We start from the raw sequence: 22958 nt of genomic DNA, 5'->3' as shown, positions 1-22958 counted from the left end.
TAGCATAGTTTTAACACTTTTAGCCTTCAGTAATGCATTTCATTTGTTCTAAGTTGCCTATGTTTTCACACTTTTAACAACTGCAATTGAGATGGATCTTAACAACTGGTAGAATCTTAGATTGGAGGAAAAACAGTACTCAGTGTCGGTGGTGTTTTACAGGTTTCCTCTGAGGAATGTTTACATGAAGACCGAGTTTAATTTTTTTTTAATCATACTTTTTCTACATCGACCTATCATGCTGTCAAATAAGTTGCAATTTAAATTGATAATACAAAAATGATGGGTCTTAAAATACAGTTTTAATCATAACCCCTAATCATGAGCTCAAGAATATTTCTCCTGGGTAAAACATTCTTAGAGGTTTCTAAAGAAATAACTTTCGGAAGAATCCATGTAATTTCCTGAATGCACAGTAATTCCCTGAAGTCTCTAAATTACTGTGTGTGCATGTGGTGGGGAGAGGGATGAGAGGGATGGTGGGTGGTAAAGCTTTGCTTAATAGTTGGCAGTCTTACCTTTGTGATAGTGAAGAGTGTGGTAGGTTTTATCATAGTCTCCTTAGGCTCTTGGGAAGATAGTTCATGGGAAGTGCAGAAATATTGTGTGTATGTATGAGTTTACTGTCTAATGGCTCACATGTCCATTCTATAAGATAGTGATGTGGTATTTTTCATTAGCAAAAAGTGCAAGTTATATAGGCTATAAACAAAAGATTAATATTTTCTGAAAACCTCATGCAAACTGACAGCAGTAGGGCCCTGGTGTTTACAGTACATTCAAATGATAGGCCAACTCACCAAAGTGGAAATAACACTGATAACTGTGGGAAAATGGTCAAACTGTGTAATCAGAAGAAATACAAATTAGATCTACAGTGAGGTTCCTCATTCATATCAGTAGGAATTTTTTTTTTTTTTTCAAGTATCCAAAGCAAGGGTAGGAACTCAAAATGTCATGATTGGTAGCATTATACCCTAATGTGCCCCCCACCTTCTTTAGGAAGCAATTTAGCATTGTACATGGAGCCGTGAAAGTGATCTAACCTTTTGGCTTAGTCATTCCACTTCCGAAGATCTTTGCTAAGGAGATAAAACCATTATTTTAAAAAACTATGTACATGAAGATTTTCCTCATAATATTTTAAGAATAGAACTTTGTAAGCACCAATCCCCAGCAATAGGGGATTGGCTAAGTCCAGTATAGGAATAACACTTGATGGGCCAGTGTGTATTCATTAAACAATAAATATGCAACAGTGGGGTGGAGAGCGCTTCTTAGTAACAAGAAGACATAAATTGTACACTAATTAGAGCTTTTTTTAACGTATAAGAAAAGCAACTAAAAGTAACGGTTGTGAATCATTGTGTGTTAATGATTGTGAATGGTTGTGTGTAACTTTTAAACAGAGCATCGTTTTGTCTCATGCAGATTTTTGTTCATGATATTTGTTAAAGGAATGAGCAAGTGACTTTTACCTTTCCCCACCTTTAGTGTGATCATCAGTACTGCTGATTAACCAGGTCTCCTTCAGTTGCAAGTTAAAAGAACATCACAGAGTTAAGCACTACTTGACCCAGGAGTTAAATGATCTCCTCAGTTCTGCTCTCCTCTGTTGATGTCTCCTGAAAAGCCTTTCCCCTCATGATAGCAAGGGGAGTGTCCAGCAGCTCAAGACTAGCTAAGGATCCTAGAGTACAGTTCTGCCTTTCTCTTTTCTTGGCAAGCCCCAGGACAGCTGTGATTGATTGGCCGTTCCTGGGTCCTGTGCCTACCTTTGAACCCCCTAGGATAGAGTAGGGAGAGTGCCAGCTTTTTTCTGGTCACTTGGGCTAAGTTTACTTTTTTTTTTTTTGCATGTTGTCATTTCTTTTATCCCAGCCTTCTTGACTTTTGTATTTAGATCTGTAGTAGCACATCTTGGTTTGGCGGCTGTGTGTGTGTGTGTGTGTGTGTGTGTGTGTGTGTTAAAGCTTGCTTCTCTTTGATTCTGGCACTTAATTTTCCTGGACTTCCATTGAAAATTGTTAAGTTTTACCATGCCATAGACACTGATAAATAAGACAGCTACTTTGCAAACATTTCTGCTTATTTTTTAGATTCAAATGTAGTCTATTTACTTTCTTTTTGGTATAGGTAAGTAGTCATGAATTCTTTCGGAAGCTATAGGTTAGAGGCAGCTGTGAAAGTCTCTGCCTGCCATTTTGTGTACAGCTGAAATAATTTATTTTCCCATTGTCTTAATTTTTCAAATATGTAGGAGAAAAAAACTTTAAAATAATTGTATGGGTCTTTTACATAAAAATGTTGAATAGAATATTTTCTCCAAAAGCAGCTTGATAAACTTCAAATTCAGTGAAGGAATTTTCATGAAGAACAAAGCAGTTGGTTTAGCTCTGTAAATTACTAGTGCTGGCAATGACATTAAAATGGATGGCTCAGATTCCTGTTAAAACGGGAAGTCCAAAATTACTGTTCGTGCCACATTCTTTCTGGGTGGGAAAAGGGGATTCTAGGTAGATACATTTGTGAAATGCTGGGTTAGACAGAATTCACTACTAGACTAATTAGTTTTTAATATATCAATGTGTGTATTCTTTGGATTCTCTAAGAGGCAGGGATATATTTGTATTTCACTTTGACCATCAAAGCCATCTTTCAAAAACAGATCAGTTATTATGTGGTTTGGGAAATAATTGCCTTAACCATTACTCTTTATCTGAATCTTGGTCCAGTTTCTTAAAAGATTGGTTAAATGGTTTGAGATGGACTTTGCTGAGGAAGTGTCATAGGGCTTTTATGTTTGTTTGTTTGTTTGAAACAACAACCGTACTATCCTGTGTGGTAGCTTGTGCTTGTTTTGTATTTCTGCCTAAATAGAAGACGCTATCCCACCTTGGTGCAAGGTGGGCTACAGGCAGACCCACCTTTTCGTGTAGGTATGGCCAAAATTTTTTTCTAGTAGCCCTATGATCTGCTCCAGAAAGTACTCTTATTGAAGCCCCAAATTAATCATGCAGCGTGGAATGAAGAAGTGAGTTTAGCTTTGGAAATAGAGGGCAAAGTTAAAAATCACTCTCATGGAAGTGTTCCTCTAGATTAGAACATTGAACTTTTATGTAGTCCTCTTAAATCTGCCATGATGAATAGCCCCCAGATAAACCACAGCCAATGAAATGAGTTCATTTGTTGAATGGAGTTAGAATTAGCCATTTGATTGTCTGAAGAACATTTGCCAAAAGCAACTCACTTCGTTTTGGCATATTTGATATATTGAGCTGGTATCTGACAGTAGTTGGCCACAGCATAACTTGCTTCTTGAGACTGTTCCTGGAATGTGCTAGTAATATCAGCTTTAAAAGAGGGTGACTGAATTTTTAATTGATAAATAGGAGGGGAGTCACATATATGATTCATCTAAAAATGGCATAGATTATTTAGGTGCAAGTTAAAGAAGTCTAAGACATAGCCATGGTTTTAGTCCACATGTATGGAGAGTTTCTACAATTTTGCTGTTTCCCAATAGAATTTTTATATTGTGCCTTTACTAAAATTGCCTTTTTGTCATTACTAAAAGCTCTTCTCAAGACTATTAATAAGTGGTTTCAATCAATGTGTAGCTATCTTTAAAATCATGTATTTTTCTACTCAACTAAATCACCACACCTTTTTCTCTTCTTCCTATACAGACTTAGCTTTGGAACCAAACCCTTCTGACCACCCAAGGGCAAGCACCATTTTTCCGAGCAAATCTCAAACAGATGGTAAGGCAATGCTTTTTTTTCCCTGAGAAAAAGAGTGAAAACTGTTTTTGTTTTGTGTATTATAGGAGGTATTTAGAAAAACTCTTACAGTGGTTTAAATGTTTCACTTTTTTATGTATTCACTTGTCTTATTTTAATATGTTGATGATACAGTTTCCTTTAGTTGTCAGTGTTTTAGGGAGGAGAACACTTAGACTATCTGTTTATACATTTTGCCACCTCTTTATCAACATAGTCAACTGGCCACATGATTTAGATGTGGTCTATTTCTCCATGCTACTTTGTCCTTTTCCCCTTGCTCCGAAGAGCACATATGTTAAAGACAAATGATAGGGTTTAGGTCACAGTTAGGTTTTCATTTGGTCAAATCAGAAAAATCAGTTGTTATATGTGGGAATTGAGCCTTGTGATTTTGGCCCTGTTTTACACAGTGTTCAACCAGACGAGCCTATCTCACATCCAGATTTATGCTACTCAGAACTTTTAAGCTATTCAAAACTTTCTCATCCTAATGTAGTGCTGTGCCAGGGTAATAAGAGCAACATGCCATATGGGGTTTTCCAGAAGATTATCCTCAGCATGTGAAACTCATATACATTTCCTGTGTCCTCCTTGTTTTAAGATGAGAATCAGAACCGTAGAATTTTTTGCACTCCTGCTTGCCTGCTTGTCTTCCTGAATGTTATGTTAAATCCTAGTTTATTTGCTAAAAAGCCATACGTGACCAAGTTTTTCAGTTGATTACGAGAGCAGGAATACAAGAAGTGAACATTCCATAATATTTAAAGTGATGCAGCACAATAAAAAACGGAGGTTTGGTTTTTTGTTGTTGTTGTTTTGCTTTTGGTTTTTTTCCGTTAGATCACTGGTTTTTATAAAAGGATATAACTCAGGAACAGCCAGATGGAAGAGATGCATAGGGCCAGGCATGGGGACAGGGCACAGAGCTTTGATGCCCTCTGCAAGGGTACTACATGCTCACCAACCTGGAAGCTCCTGGGGTTTCTAACTTGCATTTTTCTAGTGTGTGTACTTGAGCCACTCCTTTCTGGTTAGGATTGCTCTATTTCTCAGTTTCTTCCAGAGCCATGAGCTGCTCACATGTAGAGGGGCTCTGGAGACAGTAAAAGAAAAGCTGTCCCATGCCTGTCTCTCTCTTCAGCCTTAAGGAATCCGTGCCTGTGATGCCTGTCTGGAGTTAAAGGAGGCAATGTGAGCAAGAGTGTGGCCTAAGACCCTCTTCAGGCTTTTATTCTTCTGGCCTTTGTTGGAGCAAAACCGTTTTGTGTGCTGTAGATATGTTCATTTAGGTCAGCACACTCATTTTAAAATTTACGTTTAACATAGGTTACTTTCCAGTTGTGTATTTTTTCAGTAAGGTATTTGAGTAGGTTACCATTAAGTGGTTCAGGATGCTTCCAGAGATCCTGGTGCGTTCGGAGACGAGTGCCTGGCCAGAAACTGGTTCGTAGAGTTGTCATCTGTAGATTGTGGTAATTAAAGTAAGCTGTGTGTAAATGAAGACTTAGAAAATACTCCTGGCTAGTAGTTCAGCTATGCAGCAGGTACATTTTTTTATTAGCTAAGTTTCTCACCTGGCCTGATTTGCTTTGTCCTTTTCTTTTGTAAATGGGGAGTCTTTCATTTGTGCCTAATACAGAATATCTATTAGGTCAAAAAAGTGAAACTAAGTTTTTAGATTTTATTTATAGGACTCATCTTGCTGGGTGATTTAAATTATATATTTTGTTGGAAATTATTTTAAAAAATAGAATGGAATTCTATCTCATTGTGTTATTGGTAATCCATCAGATAATTAGTGACTACTTTTATTTTTCTATGGCATTTGTATCAGAATTCATCAGTTAATTTTTTTTATTCTTAGTGCGGGAAAAGAGGAGGAGCAACCATTTCAACCATGTAAGTAAACAGTTGAAAAGTTAAGAAATTAATAGTTTGAATTAAAAATATGTCTGCCATGATTCCTAAAAATATGATGGATCCAATACTGTTAGCATGGACCTCTTTTTTGTAGATTTTCTAAATCTCTATTTTCCTAATTATCAAATGGATTCAGGAAAGTCTTTGACTTAGTAGTGCCCATTTTTTAAGGGTTCTGACATTTACGTTAAATTTCACTAATACGGTTGTAGTATAAAGATCTGCCTTAAATTCTTTTGCCTTATTTTTTTGATCTTATTTTTTAACCAAAGTAATAAAAGTATAACAGGTAAGTTAATTTTTAGCACTGTCCATTGACTTCTTGTCATAGCAGGTGAAAGCTGAGCTTCTTCGCTCCACCATGACGTTATTTCCCTCCCTGTGTTCCCTCAACATGTATCAGTTTTTATTAAATCAGAATCAATGTTTACATTACTACGACTCTGCAAATATTGTGCATTGCTGAGCCATATAGTTCTCTGACTGTGCCCCCTCCTTGTACACCCTTCATTCTTTTTCTTAAATATTAATGAAATTGGAGCACTTCTGCACTTCTCTAGGATAACCCAATCCCCCTTTTCCTAGCCAACGTGATCTCACACAGCCAAATGCAGTAAGTAGCTCCCTGCCCGGTCTCCCTGCTTTCACATTCTTCATTTTTTCTGTGGAATTAATTTCCTGACTATATTCACTTGCCTGTTTTCTAACAGTTATTTTTTTCCCCAAATGTTTTAACATTTGTCACATGCCTATGAAAACTATTTTCCGTCTACTAAGCCACATCTCTTCCATTTTTTTCTTGGAGACACTTTGCCCCAATCTTTTGTCTTCCTACTCCCATATAGACTAGTGTTCCCCTAGGCCTGCTCTATGCCTCTTTTCCTGGGATATCTGTGTGAAGTCATCTGGGATCTCACATAACTCTGCTCTCTTATGTTGGATCCCCTATGTCCTAGATTCTGTTTCCCTCTTGTCTTGTTATACTTCCTTGTTTTACTGGAGCACATTTTCCTGGGAAAAGGGCACATGGGCAGAAAGTTTAGAGAGATCTAGCCTCTCTGAAACTCCTTCTATTTGATAAAGTATAGAATTCTCAGTTGAAACTAATTTTTGCCGTTCTAAAGACATTTCCCTCTCATCTTCTCATTTACACTGTTGCTCTTAAACCTGTTGACATTGTATGGTACATTGTACATTACCGATTTTAGTCATTTTCCCCCATCCCTTCCTTCTCGGGAACCTTTTAGTACCTTCCCTCTCCCTGGGATTTTGAAATTTCATAATTTGGTTTGGTATAGACCTTTTTTGTGTGTTTCTTTGATATTCTGTTTTTTTCTTCCAGGTTCCTATTATTCAGATGTTGGAAGTCTTAGACTTACCAGATCGCTAACTTTTTTCCCCTCCTGCTTTGCATTTTGTCTTTTTGTCCTGCTTCCTGGAGATTTCCTTGACTGTGCTCTAATCCTTCTATTGAATATATTGTTTTGTCTACCTTATTTTCAATTTATAGAGTTCTCTTATATCCTGTCATTCTTTTTTTCACTGATGCAATTTCAAGTTTTCATTTGCTCCTGAGTTTTTATCACTCCCATCAATTCCTTCTTCCCGTTTTGTTTTGTTTTTTTTTAAAGCGTCCTTATATTTTATTTTATTTATTTATTTTTTGGCTGCATTGGGTCTTGGTTTCTGCACGTGGGCTTTCTCTGGTTGCGGTGAGCTGGGCCTACTCTTTGCTGGGTGCGTGGGCTTCTCATTGCAGTGGCTTCTCTTGTTGCGGAGCACAGGCTCTAGGGCGTGCGGGCTTCAGTAGTTGCGGCTCATGGGCTCTAGAGCGCAGGCTCAGTAGTTGTGGCGCATGGGCTCAGTTGCTCTGTGGTATGTGGGATCTTTCTGGGCCAGGGCTCGAACCCGTGTCCCCTGCATTGGCAGGCGGATTCTTAACCACTGCGCCACCAGGGAAGTCCCATTCCTTCTTCCTGTTTTGATCTCTTACTTGTTGGGGGCTTCCCTCAAACGTGTGATGGTCCTTGGCTGTCTGTTAAGATCTAATTGGAAGCATCACTTGGACAACTCGTTAACTGATGGGCCTCACTGCAAGGATTTGGGGACCACGCCTCTGAACTCTGAGCCTGCCTTGGGTTCTGTAAGACAAACTGGTTTTCTTGTTCCTGTCCTAGTCAGCCTCTGTAGGTACCAAGGTTGTGCTTCCTCTGTTCTGCCATGTCAGTTACCACTCCTTTATCTAGTCTTTTCACCTTTCAAACATTAAAAATCATCTGCTGTTTATCCTGTCTTATGTATAGCTTTTTTAAAAAATGCCTTTAATTCTAATGAGATGATATCTGAAAGAAGGGGGAGAGGAAATAGATTTGTGGTCAGTCTACTCAAACTTAGATTTATTCTTTGAATATAGGTTCTGAGTTTGAAGTTTAATGCAATATAATTAACGATATTAATTCAGACAATATTTTTGATTATACCTATAATTAGAATATTATACTTTTCTACTAAGGCCTTGAGTATGAATTCTATTCAAACCACTCACCCTACCATATTGTCCATTAATGTGCAACATAGATGGAGTATTACAGACTTTTCAGTGAAAGTCATTGATTCTTAATAAACGTATCCAAAACTTGTGAAAAGGGGGAAGAAAAAAGTGAACTTCAGCTTTATTCTCTCTCTCTTTTTTTTTTTTTTTCATTTATATACTTTTATTTGGGAATGTTTAAATCAATACAGAGAAAACGAAATTTCAGAGACAATGAATATCATTAGTTTGGATATCATTACTTTATTATAAAAGAAACACGGAAATTATTTACAGGATGAAAGATTTCAGAACTTCAGTGGCAGCTTCACGTGATGCCATTGGGGGAACGGGCAGCTTCACGTGATGCCATTTCAATAGTGACTTATTTTAGTCGACATATTTTCCAAGAATGTCACCATCTCTAAATAAGAAATAATCCTTGTCATCTAGAACTACTTTGGTGCCTCCATATTCTGGGAGAAGAACTTTATCTCCAACTTTCACACTAACTGGTTGAATCTCTCCACCCTTTCCTTTAGAGCCTGATCCAACAGCTACTACCATTGCTTGCAATACTTTTCCTTGCGATTTTTCTGGAAGCATAATGCCTCCTTTGGTTACAACTTCGGGTGCACTTCTTTCAACTAATACTCGGTCAAAGAGGGGAAGAAACTTTCTAAATGCCTGTCCTGCCATGACTCGGGTTGCCGCACTTCGTACTCTCGCTCTCTCCAGCTTTATTCTTTTAATGGGTTAAAATCAGAGGCAGTAGGCACAATGGGAAGAGTCATTGGGTGGGGGCAGGATTTCAACAGGTACTTGACCTTTAATGATAAGCTTTGAGGGTTGTTACTTACTAGCCTCCTAGGTATGATTATTTTCTAGTCTTCACCATTAAACCTGCAGTCTACTAAGCAACCTTTCCCCTTATAAAGATTGTAAAAGTCCATGTATTTTGTCCTTAGTGCTGAATGAAGATAAATACTCTTCTTCAGTGACCAATTGAAATAATACCTATGAACATTAAACTGTCAGTAGTGTTTTTTGCTACTTGTTTTTTTTTTTTTTTGTATTTGCATTTTATACCCTTATGTGTGTCAGTGCAGTTTATTGAGGTTGTGAGCCAGCAATGGTAAAGCTTTAATCATAAGGGACAGTTATCTTAAATTTTCAAGCAAGATGAGAGGAAAGTAATCTGCTGGCAGCTAACATATCTAGGCTTTGCTCAGAGGCTTCAATTCTGCCATCCTTTAGTGAACACTAGATGCTGGAAAGTTTGAATAGTTTCAGGAGTAGGCCTGTGGAAGTGTTTCTTTTGTAGGATCGAGCCAGTAGACTGTAAGTTGCTGATACAACTTAAATGAGCCCCCATAGGATTATAGAGCACATCTAATTAAAAATTTTAAATGTTTTAGCAGTAATATTTCCAAAGACAAATCAATATACATTCATAATAGAAAAAAAAGTTTTTAATAGAGGAAAACAGGATAAATAGCACCCAAAGCTCTACCAACTAGTCTATATTTTGGTACATTTCCTTACTATTTTTATTCCCCTCATATATATAGATTTTTGGTCAGAATTGACTTTTATTACGTGTAGTGTATGTCATATTATACCCTAATAGTAGTGACCTTAAAAGATAACCTGCTTCGTTTAGAATCAAAGTATTTGAATGAGTGAATTTTCATTTTTCATGCTGTATCTGTTTTTTGAGATTCTAAAATTACACATTAACCAAATAGCTTAAGGACCATATCAGAGTTTTAGTTTAAAACATTTCTAGCTTGAAGGAGAAATTAGTCTTCCAAATAGTGATACTGTTTCAAATATGTTACATCTAGAACTTTTTGTTAATAAGGAATAAGTGGCTTTGCATAAAGCATCTGAAACAAGCAAAATGGTGTTTTATATATGCCATTTGGATATTTCTGATTATTGGATACTGGCAATTTTTATTTAAATGCTCTGTATTTTAAAAAGCATCAACTAGATTTTCTCCCTGCCTCACCTTTCATGTATTTGTGGAGGACATTGATGGGAGAGTGTGACAGCATGGTGAAAACTATTTTATATTAATAGGAGGAAGGAAGGCTCATCTGAATTAGTAAACAAACAAAAACCAAAACCAAAACCCAGCTTTAAAATTGTTCGTATTCTGTGGTATTAAAGAATGCTACTCTTCCTTCCAGTGGCTTTCAGTGATTGGGATTTGGTTATTGGCCTTACTTTAAGGAACAGAGTTGTCCTAACATAGTTTAGGCCATTTTAGTATTTGACTATTGCCGTGTTCATGGGCTCTTCACAAATAAATGGATACTTCTAAAGTGTTTTAAAGATAGTTCATTCTCTAGAGGGTCTCAAAAAGTTCTTTGTCACCTATCCAACACCACTGTAGATAAATTCTCACGAATTTGTATCTTTAGTAAGATTTACCTCCAGTTGTAACTGATCTTAAATAATTTCTCAAACACTTGTCGAATCCTAATTTGTCCCAGATTCTGTGCTCAGTAGCTGGAGGTAGGAGAAGAATCTTCCTAACCTGGAGAATCTTGTTTACTTAAGAGGGTGGTACTATGCAAGCAGCTGAGACCATGGAACAGTTGGTAAATTAGATGTGTGAGTGTGCAGAAAGTGAGAAGTTTTGTGGTGTGCCTGCTGGCAAAGGGATCCTAGAGGCAGATGGGGTCAAGCTTGCTGGGACAGGAGGAAGAAAAAGGCATTGCAGGCAGAGAGCAGCATGGGTGAGGCAGGAGTGTCAAATAACACGTAGAACAGAATTAGTACAATTTTGAAATGAATGGCAAGTATTCTCTGAGGTTCTCACTTGAGTAATGTACTGGCAGTCTTACTTAAACATGAAGTGAGAAGTTAAATTCTCAGAGTTGTTTTATCCGTTTTTTTTGGATGCGAGAGAATCTTTAAGCAGTACCTTTTTGTCCTCCAGATAAGGAAATTGAGGCCCAGAGAGACTTATGGCCCCCAGCTTTTTAGTGATAGAGCAGCCCTGGCATGCCCAGCCTCTGATTGGAAAACGTTTGTTTCGTCACACTGTCTCCTGAACTAATACATTTATTATTGGTGTTCATTTACTGCAGTGAAATGCTCCTACATCGGTATTACATAAAGCATTACGTTTTATTGTAGTAACTGAATAGAAATAGGAAATCTCAGCTGCATTTCATTGCTTAAGGAAAAAACCCTGAAATCTTATTCTAAACTTTTTACATTATTATAAAGGTAATTTATAATAGGTGCTTGCCAGGTTTGATTATAGGTACTATATCAAGGCAGCATTTTATAACCCATTTCTCAAAGCTCGTCTGTGGAAGTCAGAGTATAGAGGTTTCCCATAGAGCTGCACATGATATCACACTCAGGCAGTTCATGGAGTGTAAGAAAAATCTTAATGCTTTATCGTTTGACATTTTAACCGAGGAAAAACACACACTTGATAGGTTTAACTTACTGTGACATTTTCTTCTATTTCCCTTCCCCTTCAGGTATCTCCAGGGCAGCTTACTAAAAAGTATAGCTCATGCTCAACAATATTTCTAGATGACAGCACGGTCAGCCAGCCTAATCTTAGAACCACAGTAAAATGGTGAGTACAAGTAGGTTGCCAAGGGCTGAGTGACAGACCCCCTTATCGCTAAAAGCATCCTAGACATACATAAGTTCATTCATTTGAATTGTCCTTTTCAGTGATCAGGTTAAAAAACTGGTGTCAACTATAGATTGATTTCAAGGACCTAAATATGAATTTTCAGTTTCCATTTTAATCTTAGAGCGCATGATAGAAGGGAAAGCCAGTTAGCAAATAAGAAATCCCAGAAAAAGTATAAATCTTTATTTGACGCGTTTCTGTTGCTAAGCCATTGTTGAACACAGTGAGAAAGAGAGGTGCTTTTGATTGGCTGTTTCTAGAGACAATTATTACTGTATGAGTTGTAGTCCTCAAACAACGTGCACTACTTTGGAAGCTGCTCTTAGAAGAAGGAACAGCTTGTCCCCTGCTGGCACCAAAGCGAATCTGCATTTAAATTTAATTGGAGTTTGTCAGATTTATCCCACTGTGCTTTTTTTTTTTTCCTGCACTCTTTCTGTATGAAATTTTACTTCTCCTTCCTGTCCCCCAAAGAGGGGGAGAATATATCAAACCAGTCTTAAGAAATACACACTCAAGCTTAATTTCTTTGTAGATGAAATTTGTTCAACTGAGGTTTTAACTTAATAGACACATTTAAGTTTTGTTTATATATATATATCTCCAACACACTGTATCAATCACAGCAGAGAACAATAAAAGAGGTGAGGTTTCGGAAACATGGCTGTGGTCAGGCTTATACTTAAGGAGACACGAACAGTGTCATGATGATGGAAACCATTCTTTAATTTCTGGGAGCACCTCATAGTCCACAATTGGAGATGCACTTTCAAAACACCCTAATGATGAACCTTTCAAGCTTATTTAAGAGAAAAAAACCAAACGGGATGCAGAGCTTCTTGCCTCCTCCCTCGCGGTTGTCCACGAAACATTAACATCTCCTTAGGATATGAATGTTGATTTTCCAGAACACAGTTTGGGAAATGCTATTTGAAAATATTAATGTCCTTATCCTTAATTTTATTTGTTGTCTTAATTTTATAAGCTAATTGTATTTTTAATTGGTTTTTAATGTGCCAGCTTTTTTTTTAGCTATTTAAATTATCAGTAACTTCTACTTTAATTAAAGACAGCAAGTTCACAGTCATAATAATGTAACTTTCCTCTTGTGCTTACAATAATAGTTGCAGTCAAGTCATGTTTCAGCAAAAATTGAGCCCCATCTCTAAAGTCCTGAGTTTGGGCACTTATCACATAATCACTGAATGTTTTTATTCAGCCAAGACACTGAATCTGTGGGTACAAAAACCACTCTACTTTGGCTAGAGTCGCAGCTTCTTTTGAATTCAAAAGAGTCTGATGTCCAGTATATAATTCAAAAGTACTTTGAAAGTAAACCTTGCTCAGGGACTTCCCTGGTGGTGTAGTGGTTTAAGAATCTGCCTGCCAACGCAGGGGACACAGGTTCGAGCCCTGGTCTGGGAAGATCCCACATGCCGCAGAGCAATTAAACCCGTGCGCCACAACTACTGAGCCTGTGCCATAGAGCCCGCGAGCCACAACTACTGAGCCCGTGTGCCACAACTACTGAAGCCCACGCACCTAGAGCCCGTGCCGTGCAACAAGAGAAGCCACCACAGTGAGAAGGCCGCGCACCACGACAAAGAGCAGCCCCCGCTCTTGGCAACTAGAGAAAGCCCGCGCGCAGTAACAAAGACCCCATGCAGCCCAAATTAAGTAAAATTAAATAAAATTAAAAAAAAAAAAAAAAGATTAACCTTGCTCAGACAAGAAGGTTTCATCCTTTTTTTTCCCGACCTAGTCTAATTTTTGGAAGTACAGTAAATTTTAATTTGCTCTCATGAAGTTTTAGAAATGATCATTCATCACATTCATTATTGGTGAAATAAAGGTTTACTGAGAAAATTAATAGGGCCAATTGGCTTTTAGGAATGATTTTGAAAATGTTTATCATGGGGTTACTTTTCAGTGGGGTAGTTGTTCTCAGTGGGGTAGGTGAGCCTTATTAGAATCACTTATGCAACTTTTCAAGATATATGTTTCTGGATGCACAAAGTCCACCCGCCTGCCCCCGCCTCCAAGACACAGTGTCTGTGTGTCTGTCTGTCTGTCTGTCTCTCTCTCACCCACGCACACACACCTGTTGACAAGATGGGGAATGATGTGAAGCATGATTATATGGACAAAAGCATCCCGAGTGATTCTCCGATCTTAACCCTAACTCATTCATCCCTAAACTTTGCTGCACGCTGCAGTCATCTGGGGCTCTTTAAAAACAGTCCTGATGCCCAAGTCATACCCAGTGCCGGTTAAATCAGAACATCTTGAAGCAGAAGCCAGGCAGTTTTTAAAGCTTCTCAGATGATCCCAGTGTGCAGCTGAGCTTGGGAGCCACTATTTGGTTAGAGGGCAGGAGAAAGAGAACTGCTTCTGATAATTAGTGGGACCTTAGGTAAGTCAGTTTTAAGCCTTGGTTCCCTTATCTGTAAAATGGGTTGTTTAATTAAATGTCATCTACGGTTCAGTGGTCCTTTCCATCATAAAACTTCTAATGCTGTGATTTTAAAATCAATTTGAAGATGAAACTTTGAAGCACTATAGAAGTATCCATCTTTGATGCTAACGGTGTTACAGGCCTTTATACAAGTGCTAAGATTCTATAGACCTATTCTAAAATTCAGATTTGCCTTCCCTCAATTATTTTGAGTTTCATTTTAGACACTGAGAACAAAGGGGAGCATATAACTTAACCAGAGAACCCCTTTGTTGCCTAATATACAACATCTGTGAATAACTTAGGAATATAGTAACTTAAAAAAGACTACCTAAGGACTTGTATCTATCTGTTCGTTAATACTTTATTTAAAATAATTTGGAAATACCTGTCATTAATAGGATACTGTGTAGTATTATGCTGTCTTATTAGCACTGCTTATTTCAGGATAGCTAGACCTATCATCAGTTTTGTGGCTATAAAATTTTGCTATTAAATTTTCTAATAATTATGTAAAAGTGATTTGAAATCATTTTGGTATAGAGCACTTTTATTATTTACTTTTAGGGAAATAATGGAAAACGGATGGGTAGGTGGATAGCGAACTAAATCAACTGAAATGCAGGGGCTAACAAAAAAACCACACACACACACACACACCCCCACACACAAACTACTATATGGCTTAAATTTAAGCATGTGTATATATAGATATAACTTGTACAGGACAGAAGGTTTTGTGGGTAGAAGGACAAATGACAGGGGACATATGTAATAATTTATATATTATAATAATCAACCAAAACATGCCTTCTAACAGCATATCTAGCATTTTGGGTCTCCTAATTTTGCTAAAAGCTGAAGAACCTAAAACAAGGGGGAAAGCACCCATGTGGTACTGTTCTGAATTCGAGGATTTCGGGGCCACTGGGCCTCTGGAAGGTCTTCCCTCCTTGCTAACCCCTTTTTAAAAATGTCTTCAGGCCTGATATGATAAAAATCAGTGATGACAATGTATTTTTTTTCCTCCACAGTATGACTTTAGCAATATATTACCACATCAAGAACAGGTGAGCTCTTTTGAAACCTATCTTGTTATTCCAGCTAATTAATTTACAAGGTATCAAGTTTAGTGTTAGGTAATAACTATAGATGTTACTGGCATAAGCTTTTATTATTAGAGTGCTTTTATTACAATATAGAAGTGAATCATTTATTTTTCTCTTAGGACCCTTAATTCTTAGGTTACTGAGCATCCCAAAGAGTATTTGTTTATATGGGTTATATTGATAATTTACTGTATTAGAAATTGAAATTGAGAATTTAAAAAATTAAATTCATTGTATATTAAAACAGGGTGTGCCTTAGCACTACTGAAATTTTGAGCTAGATAATGCTTTGTTGTGGGGTGTCGTCCTGTGTGTTATAGGATATATAGCAGCACCCTTGGCCTCTACTCACTAGATGCCAGTAGCACCTTCTTCCCTCCACATTACGACAACCAAAACTGTCTCCAGCCATGGCCAGAAGTCCCCTGGGGGACGAAATCACCCCTGATTGGGAACCCCAGTGTTCAACATAAATCATTTTTTTTAATGAAAAATAACTATTTTCCACAACAAAAAATATTGAGAGAAAAGTATCTCCTCAATAGAAGACAGCTGATTCTCATATCTATTCTGTCTTCAGTCATTTGTTTTGAAGAAACAATATGAAGAAGATCCAGCCGCTTGCAGATATATAGTTGGAAAAAGATGTATTTTTAAAGCCTTCAGATAATTTGGTATATTCTTTGATACTGTACCAAAAGTCTGCATGTGCTAGTTTCTTAAATTAGTTAAAATGGAATTCTAAATCATATCAATGAACTTGTAATAAATACTATGTTAAATTAATACCCATTGATCTGTCATGCATACTGAGTAGATCTTTTTACCTGTACCTGACTTTATAATATTATACATTGGTCATTTGGAAAGTATTGGTTCACATTTCTTTAGACAGTGTCAAAAACTCACTTTTGTTAGTATCACCACCAGTCTTACCAGAAAAGTCTTTTAAGTGTTGAGAAGTTGTCAAGTTCACAATCGAAGGTAGAAGTTTTCCAAAACTCCTGATATTTTTAGCTTGATGGCTTGAATTTTATCATTGGCAACAAATAACTTTAGAGTTATTTTCCTTGAAGTGACAGGCTCACTTTGTTCATTTTTGAAAGAATGACTGTGTCAGTTGTACATTCAAATAACGATGGTGTTCGATGAAAAAAGTGTTTCAAATAAAGATGGTGTTCTATGAAAAAAATGACTTACCGCCAAGTCACAAGTGCTTTTCCTTAACACAGCCATATTTCAGTATGTAAAAGTGCTTAATGCATACTTTCCACTTATTCAGAATATTAAAAAGAAGGACCAAGGTTTAAGAACACTATTAATTTTTACTCTTTTATCAAGGATGTTCTTCAAGCAGATTTTTTAACTGCAAGTGGCAGTGAATAATTGAATGACTTCTAATTCAGTTTGGTACCACTGCCTTGATTCATGCTCAGAAACCAGCAGTTTTACCCACTTTTGCTTTTATACATCCATAGCAAATGTCACACAATGTGAAGGGCAGGTAGTGTCTTAGTATTCTTATAAAAGCAGTTTTGACCTCTTGGGCCTCCTGAAGGAGGGGATAGGGGAGAATCCCAGAGGCCTGCAGACCACATTTAGAGAACCGCTGTTCAAATGAGCGCAGTGTATTAGTGTGGTGAAATTTTAAATTAAAAAGCCTGGTTTCTTTTAAAATAAAAAGACAATTACATTTTTAACTCAAACTATTTAAAAGAGACAAGAAGAAATACACAATAAGGATATAAAGAACTAAAGAGAAAAAAACGGGAAAAAACCATGAATCTCATATTCACATTGATTGAAGTGAGAAGAATTTATTGCCCACCACCACTGCTTCATAAAATGTTCTTGCATATTCCAGTGTGAGGTTAGAGGGGTGAAAATATATTGGTTTACTAGCATTGCCTGTTAGGGAGGGTCAGTGCTTATAGAGGCAACTCTGGCTGGTTGTTGTAGAAAAGGTTTCACAGAACTTGATGTGCTGAGTAAAAATAGGTCAGGAAACCTTTCTAAGGGTGGAATCCAGGAGAAGAATTTATAAAACTGTTTGCTTCGTTGAAGGTTAAGCTTCCTCTACCCCTCTCTCTACTCCTAGCCGATATTTTACTAAGATAGTAAGTCCTGAATTAATTTTTTAAATGCACATTCTTATTTTATAGAGTTGCAGATAGATCCTTGGATATTTTTGATGAGAGATTACATCCACTCACAGTAAGTGTCAGTTTTATTGAAGTGGTATTTTTCTCTTATACAGTTGTGTTTATTTCATGCTGATTTGCTTTGAAATTAATTACTAGAAGAAAATTACTTCCTCCAGCTCGAAGTCAAATTCATCTTCCTTTAAGTCTTCTTCCCCACGCCATGTTGTGTCTAGTCATTTTCCCGAAGGCGTGTTGTATAAGGGGTTGATGGATATGAACCGAGTTGCACTTTGTGTGAATAGTGAGCAGGTAAGTAAACATACCCAAGTAACAGAAAATGTATCTTTTTAAAGGATGATGTTCCATAGCATCAAACAATATAAATATTTGTAAATAAACCTAATATGATAAGGCCTCTAAGAAGAAAATTAGAAAACTGTTTACATTTTAAACGAATTAAAATGACAAAGTTTTAAAATTCACTTCTCCGGGTGCTCTGTGGCCACACGTGGCTGGCGACTGCTGTACAGGACAGCACATTCTTAGAGCCTTATGGTTACAGGACACTGGAAATGTGTTTTCAAAGTTGACTACAGAAAAGTATGACATATGGTGATCAGCAAGACTTTTGAGCCTAAAAGTATTGGGTTGGCCAAAAAGTTTGTTTGGTTAGTGAATATATTGTTCAATAAAATGCTTGGTGAAAATGAAAACTGTGTCTTTTATTTTTACTTAAAACCAAATGAACTTTTTGGCCAACCCAATAGTTTACATTTGGTTAGAATTCTGTGGGGAGGAACGTGGAAATACATAAATTTTCTGCGGTTGTGCCTGTATTTTTCTTTAATGAATGGTGGTGAGTACTGGATCACTGTGGTATTTTAGGATCCCATTGTTTAGATTTAAAAGACTACAAGACATGTCACCCAATCAGAATTATTTTAAGGGGCACGTGGGCCCAAGTGTGAAGACTGCTATCTTAAGGGTACTTTTAAGTATTTTTCTTCCGTGGATACTTAAATTGCATTTTTTCTCCCTTCAGCGAGAAAAGATTCCAGAGGAATACTTCGAGCATGATCCTGAACACAAATTCATTTACGGATTTGTTCATACTCTTTCTAGTGCCGCACAGCTAACTGCTGAAGGTGCAGTAGTAACTTTGGTAAGATATTTTTTCTTTCATAAAGCATCTGTAGAAATTTCTGTCTTGTACACATGGTATGGTCCTGTTTTTCCCAAATGAAAGTAGGTTCCTGAAACGATCATTAGAACTTTATTAAGAGAAACCTATCAAAAGAAAGTAAAGTATACACATTTGAGCTTTAATCATCATTATGATTTAAAACGTTGCCATTGCTTTTCTCATCACAAAACAATTGCTATTAAAGGCAGCAGGAGAGATTTCTGGTTTCTCCTTCCACACCTGAGGGGACACACGCACGCACAGTGCACACACGCACACACAGACGACGCGTGTGGTGGTGGTGGGGCGGGGCAATCACTGAGCGCTCTGGTCCACAGGCAGAAACAGGTTCCGGGCAGTTTGAAGCTGAGTCCCAGACTGCACTGCCTAGGCAGTTCTGATGTGTGTCCTGACTGAGAACTACTGCCCTCAGTTCTCTGTTCCTTGGATAATGGATAATGGTGTTAACCATCCCTGCTGTCCTCTTATTGCCTGCATGTGAAGTTGCCCAGGACTAGGGTGCCAGTAGGACTTCAGAAGGCTTTACTCTAGTTAGCCTGCTAAGCTACAGCTGTGTAAGGACCTTTTTGTCATCCATTCCTAATTCCTATGGTAAGATTTTATCATTTGAATAATAAATCATATTCAAGTGAGAGGTAGTTGGGATTGTTTTACTCCTCCCTATAGCAAACCTGTAGGGGGGAAAGTCAGCTGCGTGGTCTGCAGGGAAGGAATACTTAGGCCACTCACTGCCTGCTCCTATCAAGGCAGAATTTAGGACAGGAGGCTTGTCCTTTTGAAAAGAGACCCCTCAGTGGGTACTGGATCAGACACAGGCCTTTTCTTGGCGCTACAGGCCACTTGGAGTGCTTAGCACATGCTTGAGAGAGGCAGGAATGGTGCTTGCATATGGAGAGCTAGGAAATGCAGGAAGGAGAGTATTTGGGTTGGAAGAGGGGCATTTCTTTGTAGCCAAGTTAAGCTTGATGTACCTGCGAGACAGCAGAATGGCAGTGTCTAGTAATCATTTGAATATATGGGATTGGAGCATGAATCTGAGCTAGAGGGAGGGAATTAAGTGTAGCTGTTCAAATGCAGAGAAAGTATGTAAAATAAAAAGTGGGTAGAAGATAGATCCTACTAGAGACTGTCAGCACTTAAGGGACAGATCCCCAGAGGAGTGGCTACAGTGGTAGGAAACCCAGCAGAGAACCCTAAGAGACACCAGGAGAGGTTCAAGAAGGAGAGTATGGTCCAAACGCTAAATGCTACCAAGAAGTTGCTCATGTCATAAATACCATGTCACTGAATACCTACTCTGTGTCACTTTTCTACATGTGGGGGGTGGAGGAGAGAACAAGTTGGATAAATAAAGTTCTCGCCTTTATGGAGCAAGTGTGGAAGACGTAAATTTTTTTTTTTTTTTTTTTTTATCGGAGTACAGTTGATTTACAGTGTTGTGTTAGTTTCAGGTGTATAGCAAAGTATAAGTGTTTTTTTTTAATGAGTGTTTTTTAAAAGATGACTATTTCAAGTGGTGGTAAAAACCATGAAGAGAAAGCAAGGTAAAGGGATAAAGTGATTAGAGGGGCTTACTAGAAAGCTCAGGAAGAGCCTCTTTAAAGAGGTAATGTTTGAACCCAGGACCTGGCTGAACTGAGGAAGATCAGGTACGCTGGCATTACGGGCAGAGGGGACAAGTGCAAGGCTCTGAGACAGGAACTTGTTCTGTGTGTTCAAGGAAAAGCAAGGTGGCCATTGTGATCCGAGCAGGGAATGAGGGAAAGAGCATAGGTGATGAGGTCACGGAAGGACAAGGCCGTACCGCACAGGGCCTCGTAACTTGCAGGCCACGGGAAGAAGGTATTTGTTTGATGGGAAGCCTCTGGCAGATCTGGAGCAGGCGCATAAAGTACTCTTAATTTAAGAGGCTCTCCTGGCTGCTTTGGGGAGAACAGACTGTAGTCTGTTGGGAGGCAGAGAAGTTAGGCAGTGGCAGCGATACAAGTCAGAAGTGACAGACAGAAAAGCGGTCAGGGTACCAGTGAAGGTAGAGATAACAAGAAGTCCTAACAGATTGGAGCAGGATACACTCAAGTGCAGGTTTTTGGTCTCAGCGACTGGGCGTGTGGCAGTGCTCTTTCATTTATGAGGGAAGGCCTGGGGAGTGGAGCTCTGGGACGAAGAGCTCTGGGTTGTTTGTGTGAAGGCACCGGTGACCACGGCAAGAGTAGTCTCTGTAGAGTGGTAGCAGCAGGAGGCTGACTGAAGTGGGTTAAGGAGAGGATGGGAGATGAGGAGCTGGCCTCAGGCCTGAGGACGCCGTCTAGGGGCAGTGGGGGACAGGCTGGGGACATGGAAGCATTCACACTGGAGGAAGCCTCTGACAGGGAGAAGTTGTTCAAAAGGAGACTAACTGTGGGCACAGTGCTCTGCAGAAGTGAGGTGGGATCAACTTCATTCATAGGAGAGTTAGCTTCAGTGAAAAGAAAGAAATCTCGCTTCCTCCGAGACAGGAGGGCAAGTGGGATAAATGAATATCAGCACGTGTACCAAGTTTGCCAGTACAAAGGTGAGAGGAAGTTGAGAGATTGCCAGTGTCGTTTCAGTGCCTCTGATGAGTCCCATAAAGTAGAGAGTTGAACCTTGCGGGGAGAGTCGTTCTTAGGGTACTAGAGAGTGCTGAGTTCTTTGGGGAATGGGAGCCGAATTTCACTAAGAACATATAATCTCAATACCCGTGTTTGAAAACACAGTAGAGTTTGGAGGGCATGGGCGAATCTGAGCTGTCAATCTGATAACCCTTCAGAGAGTAAACAGACTCTTTCAAACTGGACATTTTTCTTTTTGTCAAATGGCATATACACTCTTCTACAGAGGTAACAACAAATCACAGCTTACCTCTCTAATCTTTGCTCAGCTGTTAACTCCATCCAGTTCTTTGTAGGGTAGACATTTGATACATGTAAAAGAAACCGTGAAATCATCTCACAAACCGGCAGGTTTAGAGGAGCCCCAGGGATACAGACACAGGCAGGTCTTCCCACCTTAAAACCAAAAGAATTGACTAAGCTGCAGATTATGTAAGACAGAAATGAATAATGAAATGATAATGGAGATGTGAAAAATTGGGGCTATGAAAAGGACTACCCTTTGTATGCATGTGTGTTCCTTCAAAAGGCACTAAAATATGGGAATACTTGACAGTTGTAAAGCCCCTTTGTACTGCCTGTCCTGCTGTGCCACGCAGCAGCCACTGGGAGGCTCTCTTGACCACCAGTTTTTATCTTCAAGTTCATGCCACAAAAGGACTGGTGACTGACTCTGAAGAGAAGGTAAAGATGTGCTCAGTCTTACCAGAATTTTACACACTCAAGCGTTATGTAAAATCGCCATGCAACCACCACCAGTCTTGTAGTTAACATTGCACGTGATAGGCACTCAAGCATTTACTGAACAGTTGAAGTCGACACTGGGCTGTATGTGCTGCCCTTGACAAGTGGGAAGGTAATAATACAATGCGTGTCTTTAGAATGCCCTTTGCTGAGATGTCCTTTCATTCCTGTGACCAAAATTGGGTTGGAAATTCACACGGGCAGAGTAGAAATATCAGACTCACAGAAATATCTGACTTACAACTGTGACCTGGCCTCTGGCCTTGGCTTGGCTGAGCAAAGTCTTTGTAGAACCTAGGAATAAAAGGGGTGTCAAAAAGAGATGAAATCTGTCATTCCTAACAATTCTTATCACAGCACTTAAACTGAACGAAAATCAAAGATCAGTGCTCTACTTTTGCAGGTTTACTTAGAAAGGCTTTTAACTTATGCTGAGATCGACATTTGCCCCACTAACTGGAAAAGAATTGTTTTGGGAGCCATTCTTCTTGCCTCCGAGTTTTGGGACGATCGGGCTGTATGGAATGTGGACGACTGCCAGATCCTCAAGGACGTTACAGTTGAGGACATGTGAGTTTGTAAGGTTACCGTGAACTTTCTAACCATTTTCCAATACCTCATTTGCTCTCATAAAGTTTACATTTTTAAGAAATGTTACATTTTAAGAAAGGTTACCTTGTGCAGAGAGCTGAAATAGACATAAAATTACAGCCTTCTTTCTATCTAGCTGTAGTATAACAATTTGTATTTCCCCTCATTCATTGGTA

At 38.5% G+C, this 22958-nt stretch overlaps 1 protein-coding gene across 1 annotated transcript in view; it reads left to right on the top strand.

The window, feature by feature from the left end:
* Nucleotides 1–22958, top strand: part of LOC309662628 (cyclin-Y-like protein 1) — a 33967-nt gene that overhangs the window by 5775 nt on the left and 5234 nt on the right. The window contains exons 2-8 of the mRNA XM_082465541.1: nt 3690–3764; nt 5650–5684; nt 11742–11842; nt 15395–15430; nt 17632–17683; nt 18656–18775; nt 22595–22761. Coding sequence (XP_082321667.1) covers nt 3690–3764; nt 5650–5684; nt 11742–11842; nt 15395–15430; nt 17632–17683; nt 18656–18775; nt 22595–22761 — 586 coding nt within the window. The remainder of the gene's footprint in view (nt 1–3689; nt 3765–5649; nt 5685–11741; nt 11843–15394; nt 15431–17631; nt 17684–18655; nt 18776–22594; nt 22762–22958) is intronic.

Source organism: Balaenoptera physalus (genome assembly GCF_965194825.1).
Source record: "Balaenoptera physalus genome assembly, chromosome: 6".
Classification (NCBI taxonomy): Eukaryota; Metazoa; Chordata; class Mammalia; order Artiodactyla; family Balaenopteridae; genus Balaenoptera; species Balaenoptera physalus.
The sequence above is the reverse complement of the archived record's forward strand: the minus strand, read 5'-3'. Positions and strand labels throughout refer to the sequence as shown.